Here is a 21,486-nt window from a genome sequence, read left to right as displayed (position 1 = left end):
ACTTTTTCTCGACAAACGTTCCGAACAACCAATTATCGTCTCTTAAATCCTCCAAATCCAAATTTTATTTTCCGCGCTAGAATTTATAATTTTTCTTACAAACACCAAATTCTAGATCTGTCGTTTCTCCGCCGTCGACCATAAATCTAAGAGTTCTATGTTTTGATTTCCCTCATCTCTTTCGCTCTCTCTCCCTCTCCCTCATCTCTTATGGTCCGGCACGAGCCCCGGATCCACCGTTTCCCCTTCCATTCGCCGTAGCTTTACATAATTTGCCGTCAACTCCAGATCTGCACTTTCTTCGCTCTCCTCCCTCACCGACTCGCGTGTCTTGGCATGTCCTCGGCGTTGACCACGTGTTAGATATCCAACATGCGTTGACTACATGTCGGACGTGTGTCGAAGCTGTCCGACACGTGTCCGACACCGACGCAACGCCACCCTTAGCGTGTCCGTGCTTCTTAGGCTAGGTGAACCGAACCAATCTACCTCCTACAAAAGCAGAGATGCCCACTCTTTGGAAGACTAATAACCAAGAGATCATCCTAGGCGTTATTAAGGGGGCGCATGGTAATATTTCTGAAAATGAATTTCTATTTCATAATTGCTTCTTGGGTAGAAATCTGTTTGGTAATGCAGCTTCTGAAACAGAAACTCGTTTCGCTACACAACATTACATTAAGCAAACTTCTACTTTTGAAGTTATTTTTTAGCCGATTTTAGAAGTTAAAGAAAGGTATTTTTCTTTCAAAAGCAGAAATCTCGCAACATCATTATCTTTCTCATTTTGGCCTTTTTTCATTTACAGCACCTTTCTCTCCCAACCACACCTCTGCTATCACCGCACACCACCAACTTTGGCCGCAATCGCCAACCGTCTCCCCCCACTGCTCGCCGGCGGCCACGGATTGCTCGCTGCTCGCCCCACACCTCTGATATTTGTCGCCACCATCGTCGACAAGTCGCCATCTCCAACCGCTGGAGTAAAAATGAATAATATTTTTATTTTTAAAAAATATTTTGTAATAAAAAATATTTCTTAAAAAAAATAAAAAATGCAGTAGAAATTTTTCGGCTACCGACAATAGTTTTTTGTAGAAGATTTTGTGTTAATAATATTCTAAAAGTAGAAAATTTCAACCGTCACCAAACGAAATTCTCTAATCAAAAATCGATTTTTAGAGTAAAAGTAGAAAAATTAACTCCTAGTTAGAAATTGATTTCTAAATCATAAGTGTTACCATGCGCGTCACAAGCGAGGAACATTTCAATAGAAGTTAATGGACACACGTTCTTTGTGCGTAGGAGTCATCTTCCGGTATTAGATTGCCAAATACAAAAGCATGGCAGTGGCAGAGCTTCCATCCAGCCCTCTCATTCTAGCCCAGAAATGAGAGGCTTGAAATTGAAGTTCGTGACAGTGCGTATGCGCATGGTCTTATACCCCAGCATTTTATTTTAATCCTTTCCCTAATAGGTGGTAATAGTGATTCAATAACTTAATTGATGGCATTAATAACTGCATAGGTAGCCTCACACAACATATCTTGCACCATTTAGTGCACGTCACATATTCCGCTACTTGTTACTCACGATGTATGCCCCCCCAAAAGTTTTGCCGACACCACTTTTGACAACTTTTGAGCGAGATGGATGGCATTTCTAAATGTCGGGAGAAAAATCTTGGAAATGTGTATTTATCGTAGAGCACGTAAGTCGGTGCTCGAAAATCGACATGAGCTCGATCGGGTACTAGAGTTTTACCGAGCTCGACTTGAACTTAAACATGATAGATGCTCGAGGTCTGACTTGTCACGGATATGGACTACGGTTAAGGTACAACGAAATTAGATCTTTTAGAGCTTCATGAAGCTCGAATATCTTCCTTGGATTTTCTATATATGCGTGGATATACTATGTAACCTTAAGTATCTCTATATTTAATTTATTCACAATTGTAAGGGCAAGCTCGAGCTCGACTCCATAAAGAGATTCGAATAGCTCGAGCTCGACTCCAAATCAAACAAGTTGGTTTGATCGACTAATATATCATCTCAAACACAAGAGGCTTGGGGATGATTACTATCTTGCCTAGGTAATATTTTTCTTCCACCCTCGGCAAGAGAAATTGCTCCTGCTCCAACAATCGAGGATTGTGTTGGTTGAGCAACAATCGAGGATTGTGTTGGTTGAAAGAGATGTGAATCCGCTTGTCCGCAAGAAAGCAACAAAGCACATTGGTAGGCTACATGTTGTCTTGCCGCCTAAATCTTCATTTACGATAAGGTTAGACACGAGAATTCACGTACGGAGAATGCCGTTCGGTACAAGGGTCGGCACGACCGAGCTTGTAAAATGTTTGAGTTTTGGTAAACCTGCTTATTGGACGCAAAAACGAGTCCCAGTCTGAATGGGATCCGTTGCCCAACTACATCTTCTTTTGGAAGTCTCTATCCTCTACTTAGGCTGCTTTTGATTCAGCTTTGGAAATGGGATTCGATGAAATGCAAATCACGTTCGGTAAAAATCATTTGAAAAACAACTTTGGGTTAAGTAGTGTTTTGGAAAAGAGTGTGATTCTTTCTTCTAACTTCGAAAGATGGATAACATACTTTAATAAATCACACCCTTCGCCAGCTCCAGCAAAAGGCTCGGGCCGCTAGCAAGCCAAATCTAGCGCCGACGGCCATTGGCCGAGGTCAAGCGACCCAGGCGGCCGTCCCATGGGACTCGCGACCATAGGTGGCCCTCGTCAAGGTCATGCGATCTCTCCGACCCTTTGTCGGCCTTCCACCATCCTCCCTCAAGAAGATGAACAGTAAACTAGGGTTTTGCTTTTTAAAAAAAGGTAAATTGGATTTCTAGTAAGGAATAAGCAACTAACTAATTTTCATTAATAGGCTTTCAACATTTTGGAAATGCTAAAAGCTCAATATTAGTCTCTACCAGTATTGAGTTTTCAACCTTCCCAAGGACATCTTTCACCCCAAACGCCCTTGGACTTTGAAAATGCCGAACCAAATGCAACCTTAGTTATTCTCGTCTGCCCTTGGGCCCTTGACCGTGAATCATTGAATTATCTCTTTGCTCTTGAAACTCGCATGATTGAGACCCTTTAGAAGAAACACGATTGTGTAGTTAATAATGCCCTCCGTCCGAGCTAAGACAATCGGAAAAGAAATATCTCTTTCCTTGAGGAGATGTTTGATATCAGATGGAACTTATACTTTTGACTCTCATATTGTTTCCCTGTCGCAATCCAATATGAATCCCAAAACTCGTTAGTTGCTATTGTAATTGTACAAATTCAATCCTAAACATTCTTCTTCTACTTCTTTTGTCAAATTGAGTCCCAAAACTTTTCAAATTTTGCCAATTGAGTCCATCCAATTAATTTTGGCTGAAAATTGATGATATGGACACAGACCATCCACCGGCCGTCCCGCCGACGCTAATGTGGCATTTTTTTCTATGCTTTTGAATTTTTTATTAATTTTTTCTGTCTTCTTTTTTTTTTATTGTTAAGGGCCGGCCATTGGGCAAAGGCCTACGAGGGCTCATGATCCTTGTCTAGATATGAGTGAGGGCATGCATGCATGTCATTAATTTTCGGTCTAAATTAACTGAATCAACTCAATTAGCATAAATGCAGAAGGTTTAGGACTCAATTAGTTAAGGAAAAAAAAATAAGTTTAGGACTGAATTGACACAATTCCTAATACCATTAAAAGGTTTGTGACTGAATTGGTACCAATGCAATAAGTCCATGACTTTTCTGGTACTTTTCCCAAATACTTACTTACCTATAGCAAGAAGCTATGTTCTAGTAGCAATAATCCATAGCCGTATATAGGTCATTAGGATATGTTGCATGTTCTAGTTTATACTAAATTAAAGATGAGCCTAATACATTCTATTAAGATCTCAAATGGGTCGATGTACACTCTAATTGTTCGAAGGATTGGGATGAATCCGGATGTCACAGCTAGATCTCCATTTGGCCAGTTTTGGACATTTGGCAATGTACAGACGTCAAGGGGATAGCCCTTTATCCATCCATCAATCAACATGGAGTGACGTCTACAATCCCCAGTCCCCACCCATCTCCCATACATCTCTCCACAAAAATGGATGACAGGTGGTTTTGCCGAACCCACCCCAAATCTGCATCCATTTGCGCTTCCCTGTTCGCCATGAACGGCAAATCACTTCGGCTTTATATCGCTTCGAGTTCGTATGGCTATTGCGCTCTATCGAGAGGCCTTTTCGATCGTGATGTCAGCATTAATCTTATCGCGGGGTTGCATGTGATTGTAACATACGTCTTGTATGAGAACATGTAGATATATTATACCCCTGGCTTTTTCGCATTTCAAGTTTCGTGTGCCAAAAAGCTGGAGAGCTCTTGTTAAAGGTGGGAAGGCTCGAGGTTGAGTGTGGAATTATAATATTGGGATGGCCATTGGCCACTTTGAAGTTGAAGGGATAAGAGCTGATAAAGAGTTTCTAGCAATGATCCGACTCTCTCATGTGATCATTTTGGGTATTATAGTTAATTAGCAATTAATTAGTGTACGTGCTTAATTCGCTTTTGGGCTTGTAGATACTTATGCTAATCCAGGTGATCTCTCTCGAGTGGGGTTGCACGTGCTTGTGTGAATGGTTATGATTGGGAGGTGTTATTGTCCACATTAATGGAGGAGTCGTTGATTGCGGAAAAAAGGGGTTTAACTTTTGAAGCAACCGTGGGTGCGCTGTACGTTTGAAGTATGTTAGTAATATATCGTGGAAACGTTAACGGATCTTGCAATTAAATCGATGAAAAATCTCCAAACAAATAAGCGAAAACGAAGAACGATAAAGAACACCAGAAATTCAGATGATTCGATCGAGTATCGATCCCTACTTTCACGAAAAGAGCCGGCAACAACAATCAACTAATAATCGGAGTATCAAATAACTACATATCGCCCACGTGCTCGAGTTTCTTCCACACCTAAATTAAGCCAAAAGTGAACTCACGAGTATAATCTCAGGATCTCTCGTAGATAACTCGCTCGGATAACTCGCAAAGAGAAACTCGGATCTTGCAATTAAATTTATAGAACCATAGAGAGATATCGTTCCACACTATCCATATATATCATGCAATACCTTCTCCCTTCCCAGAGTTTCCAACAAACAAGTGAAAAAGAGAGGAAAGAGGAGTTAAAGGCATGCGTAACAAGATATGATATTGTGCTTAAAAGAATTGAAAATACAAGAGTCATTTACTTTGTGACAAGGTTGAAAACAAGTCGTGATTACTCTTAAGAAAGTCATTTATCCGTAAGGCCCGATTATAGGAGAACATGATATGCAGAAATGATATACTAGGTGACATAGCAAATTGTAAGTGCGCATTTGATTAAGTGGTTCACAATCAGTAATTAAAATGCTGCATCACTTAATGTATTAATTATTTGATTCACTTTTAGTATACTTAGCACTTAAAAATCCGGCTATGTAACTTAAGTTCATGAGGAGTGGTCGCGTGATCAAGCCTTGGGGTGGAAATATCTGGCGGCAAAGTACACGTAACTCGCAGTTCTAGAAAGTGTCGAATATAGAATTACGCCTTGATAAGGGGCTGGTACGGGCGCACGATCACCTACGCCATACCACCTGCAATTATTAGCCGATCACTATCTCCGTTTACAATATTCAAAGATATTATGATCATAACACATGATTGATATATTAAATGACGTGGCAACTTCATATCAAATACTGATATATGTTAGATTACATATTATTACATCACTTAATCAACGGCAAAATTATCTTAAAATTGATAAATTTATTGTACATCGGTCAATTAAAAAAAAAATTTAAAACTTTTCGATTCTGGCCAACGTGATTGCAAACCTTTTGACGATTTTTCAATAAGTCTATCGGACCAATTTAGGATGAAAACCGGTGACTGAACAATCTAGTCAACACCAGGCTAGTAGTCGACCAAATAAATGAAATCGAATTTCCTAACAAGATTAAAGAAAAAAGGAAGATGCCTAACAAGGAGTGATGGCCCTAGTGGGTGTTTTCAATTGAGTCTCTTTTTTTTTTGGGTCTAGCTATAGCTTTTACGCAGCAAACGTAATCTTCATTTAAAGAAGAATGCTATATTTGTAATAATGATTTGTTGCAAAAATATTTTCAGGACACTTGAATGAAGCCCATAAATCTTATTCCATGCAACGCACGGGGATGTGACTATTAGGTTAAAACCGTACGTTGTTGTCTTCTCTATTTCATTATGGAATAATGGCAAAATTGAGGTGAATGGACACGAGTGGGTGTGCCCACAATTATTTCTCAAGACAGAAGTAGAAATGGCCCTTCCTTGTAAGAAACTTCAACCCCCCAAACTTGTTAATATTCATTGTCCCAATAAAGGCAGATGAATCGTGCGCAGACCATTAGAAAAGACGATGGGGATATACGGGTCTGCCAAAAAAAAGTGGTGGTGGCCGTGTCCCTAACAATAACTTTCTCTTTTTCATATGTGTTTTGATGGTTCAAGTTTATGAGCGAGGAGACCCGATTGCTCGAAAGTTCGATGAAACGCTTTACAAGTTTCATAACTTGGATGTGTTCAAACCTTCGGCTTGTGCATGCGGATTGAATTCAAAGCGGATCGTATGTAATTGATGAGATCCAAACAGGTAACCTCCAGTTTCTGAGGTAGGAATCTCCTGACATCTCCCCAGATTTGGCGAGGCCTATGACCTTCACAGACCATCGCCAAGGCTTCGATGATCAGCGAAGAAAAAGATTAATAGTAGAATACCACAAAAAAAAATCATAGAAATTATAAAAAGAAAAATTGCAAAAATGACATCGTGTCATTTAAGATTGTCCACCGTCATCCGCCTGCCATGCTACGTAGGACAGCTATCGTTGACTGGACCGTCACGTGAGTAATTTCCGACTTAAATTGGTCTAATGACTAGATTGAAAAATTGTCGAAAAGTTTAAACACTAGATTGGGCAAACTAAAATGTTTAGGACTTGATTGGCGACTTTTTAGACAATTATCTCCTTAATTAATCACCATCAATAAATCATTCTATATTCTAGCATAACTTTTGCCTTCCATCGCCTCTATAAATTGCAAGGCCAACGTGAGTACAATTTCCACGACATAGCTTCATTTGTTTCGGCTTCGAAATCTTCCATTTGAACATCTTCAGTTCTGAGAGGAAAAGAGTGGGACAATGGCCATCTTCATGACTGGCAATCCATTGGCACTCACTTTTGGAGTTCTCGGTACTTTACGGTTTACACACATTATTTAACTGTCTTCCAGTTACTTTCAGACAACAACCAATGACTTGTTTTGACGCGTTTGTCAACCTTTGGATGATTCTTGTCGTAGGTAATATCATATCGATTGTAGTCTTTTTGGCCCCAGTGTAAGTATAACTCTTTCTCAAGTTTTACTCCTTCTCACTCTATGCACTGACGATATAAGGTTTGGACTTATTTAATCTTCGTGGGCAGGCCAACATTTTGTAGGGTATGCAGGAGGAAGTCCACTGAAGGGTTTGAATCAGTTCCATACGTGGTCTCTCTGTTCAGCGCCATGCTTTGGCTGTACTATGCATCCCTCAAGTCCGAGTCCGGCGCTTTCCTACTCATCACGGTAAACTCGGTCGGATGCGTCATAGAGACCATCTACATTGGTCTCTACCTTGCTTATGCTCCCAAACAAGCCAGGGTATGTACTGACAGCGATGTTCGCGAGGAACACCCTTAAATGTATCTTAATTTGTTGGAGACTGGATGCAGATGCTGACACTGAGGCTGCTGATCCTGCTGAATTTTGGAGGGTATTGTTCCATTCTTCTTCTGTCCCACTTCTTGGCAAAGGGATCGACGAGGGTCCAACTTCTTGGGTGGATTTGCGTTGCGCTCTCCATTGCAGTCTTCGCTGCTCCTCTAAGCGTCATTGTAATTTACTTCTATGCGACTCCTTTTCTTCTTCTTTATCTGCATGAGAATGCATATCTTGCACATTAATGTGGGACAGAAATTGTGCATGACATGCATTAAGGTTTCGACCTACATGTGAGTTTACATACGTGCGTGCAGAGAATGGTGATACGCACCAAGAGCGTGGAGTTCATGCCCTTCTCTTTATCGTTCTTCCTCACGCTCAGCGCCGTGACATGGCTCCTATATGGCCTATTCCTTAAGGACTTGTATGTCGCGGTACGCATCGTTCATCTACTTGTTAAAATCAAGTTGGCGAGGTGTGGCAATATTATTTTCTTTCCCCCAGGATGAACAATTTTTTATGTGTGTACGTGCACGTATAGGGTCCAAACGTGTTAGGAGTCATCTTTGGAGTGCTTCAGATGGCACTGCATGCCATATACAGGAAGGGGAATATGACAGTGATGGAGGAGGAGAAGAATGATACCAGTATTGGGAAGCTGAGCTGTGATATACAAAGTTGCAATGCGCACGCCATTGCCTCCCACATCAATACCATCGTCTTGGACAAGGACAAAGAGAAGTGCGAGAGAAGCTTCATCGTCTTTATTGAAGCTTCTGATAAAGGATCAGTGGCCACCCCATCTGAAGTTTGACAGGCTTTTACGTTACTCGTATGCCTGATCAGGATCAGCCTTTTTTTTTTTTTTCCTTTTTTCAGCAGCTCCTAGCTAGCTTGCTCGTTGCTTCTGCTATGTAAAATGTAAGTGGAAGAGAGTGTATGCGTGCGCGCAGGCGCTTGGGATGGTGGAGGGGTGTTTGTGAATGTTTTGACTCGTTTTCCTGATAGCACGGTTACCAGATGCATTACTCTTTGAGAAACAGATCCAGATACCCTCCGTCCTTCGCCGATTGGTTGCCCGCTCATGGAACATCTTTCTTCCTTTGAAGTCCAGCTAGTTTGGATCATGAGCCAAGATACAGGACAGTTTGGGAGACCCTTTTACATTCATCTGGTAATTTGCCTCTTCATCAGAATACAACTGGGGTCACATAATGCGTCCCCTTCTTACTCTGTCAACTTCTCAATTTATGAGAAGTTTGCTCAAGTGGTTAATAAACTCACCAAGGATAGCTTGTACCATTAGGCACAGATTCAACCGGATCGTCAACCCGGTTATTACACAATATCATAGTTAAAAGCCCACTCAGAGCACACCATAGATATACCTAAAAAGGAAAGTAAACAGTAAGTAGTTCCTCAATCAGACTGCCACTAAAAGAATTGAGTCACGGCACAATGTTTCTTCCTCAAGCGGGATCAACATTCGATCATCATCCTATAAACATGAAGGACTTTGATGCTAGTAATTTCGCCGATGAGGAGGCTCTCTTCTCTACGACCTATGAGCATGCACTCGGCATTGGAATACACTATTGTAGTAGCCGAAACAATTTGCAGACTTGCAATTGCCTCACTGCTTCAGATTCTTCCAAGGCTCTTTGGAAAAGTAAATAGCTGCATTACTGTGAACTTGCTACATTTTTCAAGCAAATTTAGAGGACAGCCTCCAGATGAAAATTTGGAATGTTCTCAGGCTAGCTAAGGGATGCCCAATCTGGATATGGGCACTCATAGATCCATCCGGGTCCAGAATATCGTATGCAGTGCAGCCACAATGCCTCCTCATTCCCATCACATCTGCATTTTGCAGAAACTCAGAAATCAAATCTTAGGTTCCCTATCGTACCCACGCAGGCAAGGGTCTGCAAACAAGAATATGTGCAAAGACAAGTGCCCAAGATGGGAAAGAGGAAGAACACTGACCCTTTTGGAGCTAAATTCGGACAATTCGTGCACATAGGGTCAGTACTAAATTCAACGCAAGGCTCATCTCCCTTTTTATTCTGCCAGGTATCAGAAACACTGGATTCTGGTGACAAACAAACAGCTTTATCGGCAACCATTCCTTCAGCTGAACGATTGGTCCTTTGCTCAGAAAGGTAAAGCATGTCATTGGCAATTGGATGGCCACTAAACTGCAAATGGACTCGTATCTGCACATAAAGAGCGGGGTTGAGAGAAGAAAGTACTGCCAGTACTAGCATATATCAGATAAACCTCAAAAATTAAAAGGTATTAAACACAGGAGGGCTTAACCAAATCCAGAGAGGTATATAATAAGAAGGATCGGAAAGTATCTTACAAAATGAGCAAGACAGGGTTTTTGGAGGGACAAAAGTGCAGAAAAGAAAGTGCACATAACTCAAAAAGTTAACAGTAAATGCAATGTCCTTCCTGTATGCGCGGGTACATCTATGCACAGATGTAATTGACCTCAGGCTACATTCAGACAAAACAACCAAGGAAGGTTCCCTGCTTAAGGAATAGAAAAAAGAAGAATCAGACTCAACATGATATTTGCATCCTTTAGCAGTGTATTGCCTTACCTGATGAGTTCTTCCAGTGACTGGTTCACAGAGAACAATGCTATGAGTTCCATTGGTGCTGATCCTTGTGAACTTCGTACAAGCAGCCTTTCCTTTCAATAGGGCAGTGTCACCTGCCTGTACAAACAGATAATATTGATGAGATTGATGGCATTAAGCACATTCTTACGTTCACTGCCAATGCTCTAGTGTAGTGGTTGCAATTAAGACACGACTATGAAACAGTCAGTGTAGATGTATTTAAATGTAGAAGGAAAAGAAAGCTCTAAGAGAGGTCACGCATCGTGACACACCATGCCACGTGGACCAGGAGAAGGGTGGCAGATGACCCCCTACCACAATTTTTAATTTCCTTAGAGATTAAAAAGCCTTCATATGACGACTCATCCGCACAATCCAAATCACATACTATTGCAGGGCAATGAGCTTGTAAAGTGAGGCAGCATATGTGCTAATAAATAGGGAAACCGTGGCTTCTTGCGTTTGGCTGGGAGTATCTTAGATTTTCTGATTCATTTAACGAGGCTCACAGATTTTGCATCAGCCAGCAGTATGTCATGAGATCAGAGCTCTGACTTCTGACAAATTTAGTTCGGATTACCGTCACACGTTACTTCTCAATTCCATTTCAAACAGTGTGTTGTGCATCACTTAGATAACAGTTCACAGTGGCTCACAAGTATATGAATGTTCCTAAAAAGTGTTGAGAGGTCATCAAAATGGAAATCCACAAAACCTATATAGTTATTTTCACATGCCTCTGTAAGAATGTTAAGAAAGGGTATAGCTTCCAATTATAGCACTCTGATAAAAGTGTATTCATATTGATTAGTCACAAAAACCTTCCTTTACAAAGAAAGAGAGCAAAAAGAAAGAAAGGATAAGAAATAAATACACAAGGCAGGCATGACATAATCTTCATTGGAAAGTATTGTCGGAAAGCTGTCATTTTAAGACCTTTCCCCAACACCCAGATGCTCAGTTTCATTTCCATGGCCTCACGTAAAACAGTCATTGATCAATGTAAACTCAGGAAAAGGTTGATATAACAAGGTTTTGAGCAGATACTCACCTCCTCCGCTGTGCTCCTTCCTTCTCGAGCATTGTAATTGATGTTGACATTGACCTCCAGCTAACAAGAAACCCAAGAACACGAAAATCAGATGAGAACTAATAAGAATGCATTTCTGATACCCATTCTCTAGAACTTTTTCATATGATCTAACGAGCCTCCAGGATCTTCTAATGGACAGGATCTAAAAGAGAAGGACTTAATTGATTGTGTTCATGAATAGGTGGATCTTCCTTGGGTTTGACAAAGACACAGGAAACCACAGCTGGATCTTTCAGCAATGATAACTGAAGATCTCACACAAGATGTGCAGTTGATTTTGAACAACTAACCCTCTGCCACTGAAAAGGAGTTTCAAAATTACTAAAATCTATCTAGAGAAATAGAATTAGGGCAGACTTGTCCTTTCAGTTTTATCTCTTCTTGAGACAACTGAGCAAACAAACAGAAAATAGTTGAATTGGAAAAAACAAACCGCATTGCTATATTGAGTACATCTACTTCAACATCTCATAATTCCAATTCTTCAGGGTTAAACTCCCTGAGTAGCACCATACTGTAGGATTTTCAACTCCTAAATTATCCACTTTGAGTGCATATTCCAAAATCACCAGATTGAAGCAAAAGATACCTCATTCTCAGGAAATTCACCCACCACCTTTGCAATGTATTGTTTCTGCACCAAACCACCTTCAATCTAAAGATACTAAATGTCAGTTGAAACTTAAGTTGTAGGCCAAGTATCATGTGTACCTTGCCACATCACGAATATGACTTCTTAATAGTATATAATTGGATATTCTAGATCATTTATACTCAAGGAAATGAAGGTAGCAGCAGAGATAGTACGTGATGGCACTACTGGTATTAGGAGAAACAGTCACCAGAAACGGATGAGAACACTACAGACTTAAGATGTAAACAAAGGAAATGCATATCATAGAAAGAGACCATAAGACCTCTTTAAGTCATTCCATAAACCAGATGCACGTGACACAGTGTGACGATATTACAAATGATGAATAAGAAGTCACAACACAGCAGCATGGTCAGAACTACCACTACCCTTGCTGTAAATGTAAGAGAGCCCCCTTTCCATTTAGGCAATTGACCACCCACACAGTATTGCAGCTAATAGGAACTTACATTAGTAAAGGTTCCAAAAGCATGCTTTTCAATGCGACACTCACCTGTTGCCTGAAAAGATCTGCTTTCAACGCATTTCTGGCAAATATGAGCAGTCCGGAGACAAGGCGATCTAGTCGGTGAACAGCTTGCATTACAATATCAAGGAGGACGTACGAAATTCATAATCCATATGTGACACCAGATATAAGTCTGAGGAGGGAAAAATGAGTTATTGATAGACATCAAGAATCACAGGGAAACAGAATATGCCCAATCTGGTTTCGATAGAGCCAAGAATGCATATGCATGTGAAAGAGCTATTTAGGATACGAAATAGGGGTGCCAGCCCATGCTCTGCCTGAAGGATGCTGACCACAGTGTTTTTACGATACTGACCACACGGATGCACCTATAAACAAGTTGAAATGTCCATAAACATAGATCCTATAAGGGCCAACAGAGCTAGCTAGGCCAAGCAAGGCTACTGTAACCTATTACTGTATGAATCTCATCAGTCATTTTACAGCACTCATGCAAAATCCACACGAAATCATTCTTTCGTTGTACATTTGAAATGAACATAAATTTGTTGTTCCTTACTGGAATAGATGCTGGCTTACAAACAGTCACCACATCCGGTTCCATCTGCAGGATGGAGACACCATGGCTCATCACCGGAGGCTCATGCCTACAACCTTATCGAGATTAACATAAATGCAAAGAATACCCTAAAACTTCCAGAAAAAACTGTAAATTCAGATCAGAATTCTCAAATCGTGAATGAAGAAAGAATAAACAAGCCTGAAGAAACAAAAGGTAAGGGACGAGAATCTAAGCAAAAGGAACTGATGCAGCCAAAGGGATATATCATGGCTAGAATAGACTCTTGAAAGCAACATTTCATAGAGAGATCATAGCAAGTGTAAAGCTCAAACCAACCTGTGTACAAAGTGGCTTATCTTTTCAGAGGGTTTTACAATGTAAGAGACAGGAACGACCCTCCCCTCGACTTGGATCCGCCCACATTCAACAGCACCGACCTACAGGTGATGACTACGCATGGTTAAAAGTCACGGTCACCTGTAGAACTAAAACATTCGTTATGCAATGAAGAAAATGCTTACATAATACTCATAAGGTCTGCCTTTGAACTCATGGGCAAACAAATCCACAATGGTTTTGCCAGCCCAGCGACTCTTAGCCTATATACATCATGATTAATAACAAGAAAATCAGCCAAATCGAGAACTCAAGATTGAAGCGGAAAAGGGCATCACGAGGGTCTTGATCAAATAAAAGTTTGATCACAAGTAGAGTACGCAAACCACTCCACTCCACAAGAAGAAAGACGAGATAGCGACGACTCACATGAGAGATGAACTCGAAGTGGTAGGGTGTAACGTAGCGCCTCCCTGCAATCTCTTAGTAAATCAATCTTCTTTTCGCTCTCTACTGGTAATAATCTAAATGACAATGTCCCATGAGAAAATACTCCATTGAGAGTGAGCTTATGAGATAAATAAATTACCTTGGTGGAAGATGTAATCTTGGCGCTCCGGAGGATTCAACGGAGTTTGCCAGACAATCTCCCCCTCCTCGATCACTCCTCCTCCTGCTTCCTTTCTCTTCCTCTTCATTGTCCTGCGACCGCCGACGAATGAACGAAGAAAGGAGTAAGAAAGACACGACGGCGTTGGGGAGGAAGAGGAGATGTCAAAGCAAAAGGTGCTTCCTTCATAAGTTTTTACCACTTGGGGTAAGCGTGAGAGCTGCGGTAGCAGAGACAATGCGACGTCGTTGCTTGCGTTCTGCCCGTCTGTCTGTCCAAGACTATTCTAATCTGTTTTTAGTCTTCATTGCCAGTCGTTTGGTGACAAGCCAACAAACAGACACCAATCTTCCAAACCAAAAGAAGTCGCATTCCACTCGTTAGCGTCACCAACTTGCCAAGCCAAGGTATGACATGTTTCTTTGAGCTACTCCTGCCCATCAATACGTTGAAACTAGATACTATCTTCCCTTTCTATCCCACGCCATATCTTTGATTTGCGTTTCTACGAGTTCATCAAGTCCTGGTTTTGCATCTTCCTCCCTATTTGTTTGCTCATACCATCGACTCAACTTCTTTTGCTGATTCAGATGGAATGACCCAATAAGGTCCTTGTTAAACTGAGACGAAGCAGAGAGACGGGCACGCGGGAGTGATCGAGAAGAAGAAGCAATGCGGGAAGAGGAATTGGTGGATATAAAGTTCAGATTGTACGATGGATCGGACATGGGTCCCTTCCAGTACTCATCGGCATCTACCATCGATATGTTGAAGCAGAGAGTCGTCTCTGATTGGCCCAAAGGTTTCCTTCACATCTCCTTCCTATGTTCGTTTAAGTATGTGATTTGTGCTAAACAAACCATATAATCTGGTATCTTCATCTTGTTCAGATATGGTCTCTAAGATTGGTGATATAGCTTAACAGCTTAGCAGGTTCCTACACGCATCCTAGACTATTTGAGCTTTTTCTTGTTTTAAGCCGACTTCAAGACCTTTCTTGTGGATCCTTACCAAAAAAAAGACCTTTCTTGTGGAATGTAGGAACTGTGTAGGAGCTGAGATCATGTCTAATACTGGCGCTTTTTTTAAGTTACTGATGACCCTGATTTGAACTTATTTGAAATTTCATCATTGCGACTGCCAGTGACCACAAGGTTATGACTCATGTTGCCATCATGAAGAGTTTTGATCTTCTGTTTGTGTTATTGTTTTTGTCTCTGTCATTGCTGTTTACGTGATAAATGTGAGAGGATGAAACCAGTCCACCTGTGGCGATAGAAAAGGTAGAATTACAAGCAAGCCCAACCTGCCGCATGTGCTCGGACTGCTTGTCCATTATTCCGGTCTCCGTTATGGATTCTAAACTTTTTTCCCTGATGGTATGAATGCGGATGTTCTTTTGCAAGGAAAAAACAGATTCGCTTGGATTTATTAAACGCCTGCCATGGGGAAGTTGGGGCAAGAAGTGGCTCTATAACATTAGTGGCTAAGCTCGTGATGATATGTAGTTGAATAGATGTAAGAAAGGGGAAAGACATTTACATACTGATCACGAGTGATGTGCTGAACATATTTTTCTGAAAGCAGTTGTGAGGCAGATATTTTTCTCAGGAAGGTGTCTCCTGGGGCAACAATAGTGACATAATACATTGTCGATTTATCTTTGTTTCTTGTTCTGTTATGTATCTGAGAGGGCATTTGCAGCCCTAGAGAAGAGACAGCCTGGCCTTGGCTGTATGGATGAATTATCTGCATCATTCCACTTACTGTGGAAATCCCTGAAATCCTTTTCAGCTCGCAATGCCCATGTAGGAGAATCAATTGGCAAGTCTATTCTTAGTCGGGCATTTTTCTGTTAGCTGTAATTGCATTTTAAATTTCAACTGTGTACATATGAACCCTAGCTAAGGATATCATCTCCCCTAAATGTTTCCTGACGTAGCTAATTTGCTGTAGATTAAGAACTGTTTCTTTTCCGCTGAGGTTGTACTGTTCATTGTTCCTCAGGCAAGACAATCATACCAAAGGAGGCAAGTGAAGTAAAACTGATAAGTGCCGGAAAAGTTTTGGAAAACACTAAGACGGTTGGTCAGTGTAAAATGCCTTTCGGTGATGTTGGTGGAGGAGATACTATAATGCACGTTGTTGTGCAGTCATCATTAGCCAAAAAAAGAGCAGGTATTTCTACTATGTCAGCATGCTCTACTTCAGAGTTGGAAAGGACGTCTGTTAACTAAGTTACTTCAGATAAGTTTTATCTGCCTACTGTATCTGGTTCATATGCGGATTAGAAGGTCCTTCATTGACCAAGTTCACTCATCTAGAATTCAACTTAGAAATATCACGTGACATCTACTATTTCTGGCCGGACTTAATCATTTGCTTTGTCATTGTGAAATTAGAACTAGATCTTGCTTGCAGTGAACAAGCATATTTCTTTTGTTTGGTGACCATGACTCAGTTATTTATCTGGAATCTGTGGACTTGTTTCTCTTGGAGACTTCAGGCCTTTCTGAGAGTTCCGTAGTAGTGATAACTCCTTTATTAGCCTATTGATGAATCTTCATCTGGATTTACACGTGGACTCGTTTTGAAACAGAGAAGAAACTGGATGATTCCCCGAGGAAAGTTGTCTGCTCTTGCTCCGTATTGTGAGAGCAGATACGTGTAGCCTGTCAGAATATTTTATATTCGCATCTCTGCTTTGTCCTTGGGAATATCTGCCAATCAATCCACCATTGTTTTTGGACATGTACAAGTGTATAGCGCAAATCATGTGTTCATATACTCCAAATGTTGCTGTATCATTCACATCTCTTTTGTAAGTTTTGGATGGCAAGTGCATCGGATGGCCCTCAATGAGTAGTGCTAGCATAAATTCATCTGTCTTTCGATCGTTTCATAGTTCTTCGGTGGTATTTTTACGATGTAGTTGAGATGTCAGAGGTACAGAGCCCTGGATGGAGATGAATGCCGTCACATTTTTAAAGAGGAGCGTTATTTTGCACTGTGATGAACGTCGAGTGGATGTAATCCGTAGACTTCCCACTAGTTTGTTGATTTCCCAATCACGGACTCTGACATGAGGATTGAGGAGGAATCTGGAATCTGGTTATCTAGTGAAGGTACTCACCTGATTGTTCGCCGAACTAGTTGTTATGTGATGGTTTGCAGCCATTTACGTCTTTTGTTGAGGTGAATTACAGAGCTGACTTCGAGCACTTTTCAAAACTTAAGTTTGCCTGTAACACTGCTTTCAAGTTTTCAGGCTCATTTCCAATGGGTATATTTCGCGCCCAACTGGTGACACAAATGAACCTGGTAGACCTTATACATGCCCAAAGGCAAGAGCCCAATGGCCGATGAGCCCAATGGCCGATGAGATCAAAATTTCTGATGAACACAATTTAGCTTCTCATGGGCTGGGTTCGTGATCTTGTGGCCATTCTCGTTAGACTGACCGAGAAGTTGAACAGATCAGTGTTCGGTGTTTCATGGCGAGGCCGAAACACAAAAGAGAAGGCTTATTATGCCACCATCATACCAGATTACATTGCAAATGAAACTATATGATTCTAATAACATGTGGTCATAGAACTTTTTCCCCTGTCCAGTTAGTCATGAATTACAATCATCTAGTGTTATAGCCATTGCAATTAATCAAGTAGGACAAACCTAATGCATAGGTCACTTTGTTCACCAATTAGAGCAATGAGTAATGGAAGATCTCATACGACGGTTGAAACAGAACAAGAACATGAGGTAAAGCTAAAAGGCTCATAAAAAAATATCATCATTAAATCCCTCATCAACAAACAAGACAGCATTCTGTAATCACAGGTTCTTGTTTCAAGCTATTTACACTCTGCGCCCCACAAAATGGAATCTTTGCAAAATCAACCCCCCCGAGCCCAAACAGAAAGATCATTGTAGCTCCGGCAGCACAGTCTGCCGTGTCCTAGCCTCCCCGCCCGGACCAAAATACAAGGCTGACCCCTATTTAGTATTTACCACTCAACCACCATGCCAAGCAAGCAAGCAAGCAAAAAGCTCCACAAAGTCAGTGGCACCAACAAACATACAAACTAAAGCAAGTAAACTAAAACGCCGTATTCTATGAACACTGAATTGTTGTAAACGTGAGATATTGTCTTCCCCTATCCTCAAGAGCACACGACGGAAGAGACAGATAGAGGGTAAGAGTAAGTGTTGGCGTATTGAAAGGAAAGGGTGTCCCCATTGGTCAAGGGCTTGCCGTCGTTGACGAGGCAGTCGTTGTAGCGAAGGCGCTTGAAGATCCTCGGGTTGATGAGACGGGCGGAGCTGAACCAGCCACAGTTGAGGTGAATGTGACTGATGTCACACCCGGTGACGCATGCATTCACGATCTCCACGGTGTAGGTGGGAATGCCGCTGGGGAGTGGAGACGTCGGTCCTTGGTTTATCACTATATCGGCCCTGCTACATCTCTCCCCCCACATCCTGTTCGGTTCTTCCATTGCTGACGCTGTGCAAAACACAAAACAAACAACGTTACTACGGTGAAGACGGAGGAGTCTACAGACAAAAATTGCTTTTCAGAGACGAAACGCAGGAATTATTATAAAGAAGGAGAAGCCAAAGGTGGGGGATATTTATGACTACTTTTTTCAACTTTTTCGCTAAGGTTGTACTCTTGTCGGACCTTTTCCGCTCCCTTTCTGGCCTGTCTGTCTTTGACGAAAACGACCCTTCGAAGCTGAAGCCCTTTCCAATGCCTTGGAAATTCAAAATCACCATCCCTATGCAAAGGCCCGGAGACAGCTAGAGCTAAAAAAAGACTACCGCGACCACATGAATAATTATTTGCTAAGATGCGCGGGCATTAACTAATGCACACGGCGGGTCTAGAGATTAAGCAATTAATGATGGGACATTGAAGCGACATTGATCGAAACATAAAAGAAAAGGATAAGGAAAAAAAAGGGTTCTTTAGGGATTTAGAGGGGGGGGCCTGTGTACGAAGCAGCGCACGTTAGAATGAGGCAGAGAGAAATTCCCCAGACGTGCACCTCTGACACACGAGCCGTATTCACCCGTCTGAGTCCGAGCGAAGAGCATTTCCGCGATTGTTTTTTTGGAAATCATTCAATGTTCGCATTGCAAGCAAATTATGCCAAAGACAGCTAATACAGAAACCCAGAATTGTAGATGCCGGAAAGCACTTGGTCTCCCATTCCTATCCATCCCCAAAATTTATGACCCAGAAGAAGAAGAAGAAGAAGAAATACCCACAACCCAGAAAGCTTGAAAGGAGGATGATTCAAAACGCGGAGCTTACCACGACGAAGTAGCTTCCGGTGCTGTGCAGAATTCTTCAGTCTATCTCCTCCCTTAGAAGCCATTAGACTCGATTGAAATGGCCAATGCCCGTCGATCACACCTCCTGGAAAATAAGAGGTACTGTTGCATTTTAATAGGAGGAGGGAATGTTCCTCGAAAGGGACATATGTTCAACGAAAACATCACCACACCAGCTTGCTGCCGAAAAAGAAAACGACAAGAACAAAGAGAGAGAACGGAGAGAGAGAGAGAGAGAGAAAGGGACCTCCATGACCCACAGAGACGCCATTGACACACAAAAAAACAAAAACGAAAACGAACGCACTTACGAGATCATTGAATACTTTAATGGGAAAATCTACACGCAGTAAAAACCCCTCATGCAGAAACATGCATCGTATCAACACACACACAAAAAAAAAAAAGCCCAAGTGCCAGAAAAAGTATGGGGAATCTGAGAAAGAAAGGTAAGGACCGAAAATGCGCAATCATACCTCCAATAACCGTAACCGTGAGTAGTACCATCATGGCCAACAACGCAGCCCAAGCGATCGTAACGGGACGACTCTCCATTGCACAGCAAGATTCAAGCTCAAGGAACGATTAGATACATCAAAGTTCACAGCGTCCCCTTTTCCTGGTGGGAGAAAGAAAAAACCCAGCCAAGCCGTCCTCGTAACACCGTCGCAACAGTGAGTCCGACTCGGGAACCCGAACCCTAAACCACCCCTAACGTCCGAGAAGAGAGCCACCGGAGAGGGGAGCTCAGCTACAGAAACCTGCATAGAAGAAAGAGCTAGGAATGAGGAGGGGGAGGGCGAATATGTACGTGTCAGATATCAAATCAGTCAAAGGAACAACCGTCAATGAGAGAGAAGCAGAGAGGGAGAGGGAGGGGAGAGGGCGTTAATGCATACAGCATTACAGCTCAAGGCGTCGATTCACGAGCCAGAAAAGCTGAAGCAAACGGGGTTTGACCTTTAAAATGGGGAAAGCGACGGCGACATGCTACACGCCCACGCACAGCTCCCGCAAGATACATGGAAATAGAAATCATGGACACGGAGTCTCGAGTTCGACTCAGCAGAATCGAATCGAATATAGGCAACATATACATATCTACAATATACACAGCGAGCGAGGAAGCAAGGAATGTCGATTACATGTCACAAATCCAGGTAAAGGCGCGGAAAACGAAGCTGGCCATCTCCGGGAAAATTGAATGCGGGGCAAAAGAAAAGAAAAAAACAACAAAGCACACAGAGAGAATGGTAATGGTGGGTTGGAAGGGGCAGCTAATTTACTGCGCGACAGCGCAGCAGACGACAAAGCAGCGTCTACAGTACACAACTAGGACTCTTTCGCACAAAGCAGCACAAGCGCCACACACGCAGGCAGACATGCGCGCAGACAAGCACAGAGACGCAGTACTAGAGAGGGGGAGAGAGAGAGAGAGAGAGGGAAGAAGGTTGTTGAACGGACAAACAGAAGCGGCAGGGAGGATCATACTCATGAGACGCCATTAATGAGGGAACGAAGACAATCAGAAAAACGCTCCGAACATCGGTCAGAGCGCAGAGAGAGAGAGAGAGAGAGAGAGAGAGACGAGGAAGCATACTTGTTAGGGAAGGCGAAGGGGCGAAAGGAGGAGGGTGACAATGGCCATGGCTTCGGTGGGAAGAGACTCAGAGAGCAATCAACACCGAGACGCGTGCGCTGAGGAGAGGAGACTGCTAGAAGAAGAAGCCTCTCCTCCTTAGGGTTGAGAATGGGAGCGGGAGTGAGAGCTCTGCTTTGTTGCAAATCAAATCATTAATGATGGGTGCACGTGGCATTGTTAGTTAACGCTCAAGAGTTAAGACGCGTGTGATTAATTTTGAATGTGGAAACCACACCAGATATTTCCTTTTATGATTTTACGTATCTGCCCCCACCTCTCATTTAAAGCGCATCACTAGTTATCTCCCGGTCGGAAAAGTATAGGGAT

The 21,486-nt window shown here is 42.1% G+C and overlaps 4 protein-coding genes across 8 annotated transcripts; 2 read left to right on the top strand and 2 right to left on the bottom strand.

The window, feature by feature from the left end:
• The first annotated feature begins 7,163 nt into the window (after positions 1 to 7,163).
• Positions 7,164 to 9,205, top strand: LOC115749603 (bidirectional sugar transporter SWEET12-like). 2 transcript variants are annotated; one of them, XM_048282475.1, is made up of 8 exons: positions 7,164 to 7,308; positions 7,418 to 7,454; positions 7,543 to 7,759; positions 7,831 to 7,992; positions 8,134 to 8,253; positions 8,361 to 8,638; positions 8,680 to 8,719; positions 8,754 to 9,205. In XM_048282475.1, the coding sequence occupies exons 1-6, from the start codon at positions 7,257 to 7,259 to the stop codon at positions 8,631 to 8,633; spliced, it is 861 nt and encodes a 286-aa protein (XP_048138432.1). In that variant the 5' UTR covers positions 7,164 to 7,256; the 3' UTR covers positions 8,634 to 8,638; positions 8,680 to 8,719; positions 8,754 to 9,205. The 2 variants fall into 2 exon arrangements, with proteins under 2 accessions (XP_048138432.1, XP_048138433.1); XM_048282476.1 differs by lacking the exon at positions 7,418 to 7,454 and having other exon boundaries at positions 7,169 to 7,308.
• Positions 9,206 to 9,220: 15 nt separating this feature from the next.
• LOC115749599 (RNA pseudouridine synthase 7-like) lies at positions 9,221 to 14,418 on the bottom strand. Of its 3 annotated transcripts, none has more exons than XM_048282465.1 (12): positions 14,157 to 14,418; positions 13,997 to 14,040; positions 13,753 to 13,830; positions 13,568 to 13,668; positions 13,229 to 13,316; positions 12,959 to 13,037; positions 12,691 to 12,773; positions 12,132 to 12,197; positions 11,479 to 11,560; positions 10,429 to 10,541; positions 9,777 to 10,035; positions 9,221 to 9,679 (listed from the first exon to the last, which is right to left on the bottom strand). In XM_048282465.1, exons 1-12 carry the CDS (start codon positions 14,263 to 14,265, stop codon positions 9,525 to 9,527), a joined length of 1,257 nt encoding a protein of 418 aa, XP_048138422.1. In that variant the 5' UTR covers positions 14,266 to 14,418; the 3' UTR covers positions 9,221 to 9,524. The 3 variants fall into 3 exon arrangements, with proteins under 3 accessions (XP_048138422.1, XP_030542349.1, XP_048138423.1); XM_030686489.2 differs by having other exon boundaries at positions 9,806 to 10,035; XM_048282466.1 differs by lacking the exon at positions 12,132 to 12,197.
• A 77-nt stretch (positions 14,419 to 14,495) lies between these two features.
• Positions 14,496 to 17,194, top strand: LOC115749606 (membrane-anchored ubiquitin-fold protein 3). Of its 2 annotated transcripts, XM_048282482.1 has the most exons (4): positions 14,496 to 14,577; positions 14,766 to 14,979; positions 16,185 to 16,355; positions 16,660 to 17,194. In XM_048282482.1, the coding sequence occupies exons 2-4, from the start codon at positions 14,850 to 14,852 to the stop codon at positions 16,731 to 16,733; spliced, it is 375 nt and encodes a 124-aa protein (XP_048138439.1). In that variant the 5' UTR covers positions 14,496 to 14,577; positions 14,766 to 14,849; the 3' UTR covers positions 16,734 to 17,194. The 2 variants fall into 2 exon arrangements, with proteins under 2 accessions (XP_048138439.1, XP_030542358.1); XM_030686498.2 differs by lacking the exon at positions 14,496 to 14,577 and having other exon boundaries at positions 14,628 to 14,979; positions 16,777 to 17,194.
• A 764-nt stretch (positions 17,195 to 17,958) lies between these two features.
• LOC115749486 (TPD1 protein homolog 1-like) lies at positions 17,959 to 20,260 on the bottom strand. Its single transcript, XM_048282481.1, has 3 exons — positions 19,994 to 20,260; positions 19,498 to 19,602; positions 17,959 to 18,684 (listed from the first exon to the last, which is right to left on the bottom strand). The coding sequence occupies exons 1-3, from the start codon at positions 20,070 to 20,072 to the stop codon at positions 18,341 to 18,343; spliced, it is 528 nt and encodes a 175-aa protein (XP_048138438.1). The 5' UTR covers positions 20,073 to 20,260; the 3' UTR covers positions 17,959 to 18,340.
• Positions 20,261 to 21,486: the final 1,226 nt, after the last annotated feature.

This window comes from Rhodamnia argentea, chromosome 7 (assembly GCF_020921035.1).
Source record: "Rhodamnia argentea isolate NSW1041297 chromosome 7, ASM2092103v1, whole genome shotgun sequence".
NCBI classification, from domain to species: domain Eukaryota; kingdom Viridiplantae; phylum Streptophyta; class Magnoliopsida; order Myrtales; family Myrtaceae; genus Rhodamnia; species Rhodamnia argentea.
Note: the sequence above shows the minus strand (reverse complement) of the source record. Positions and strands in the feature narration are given on the sequence as shown.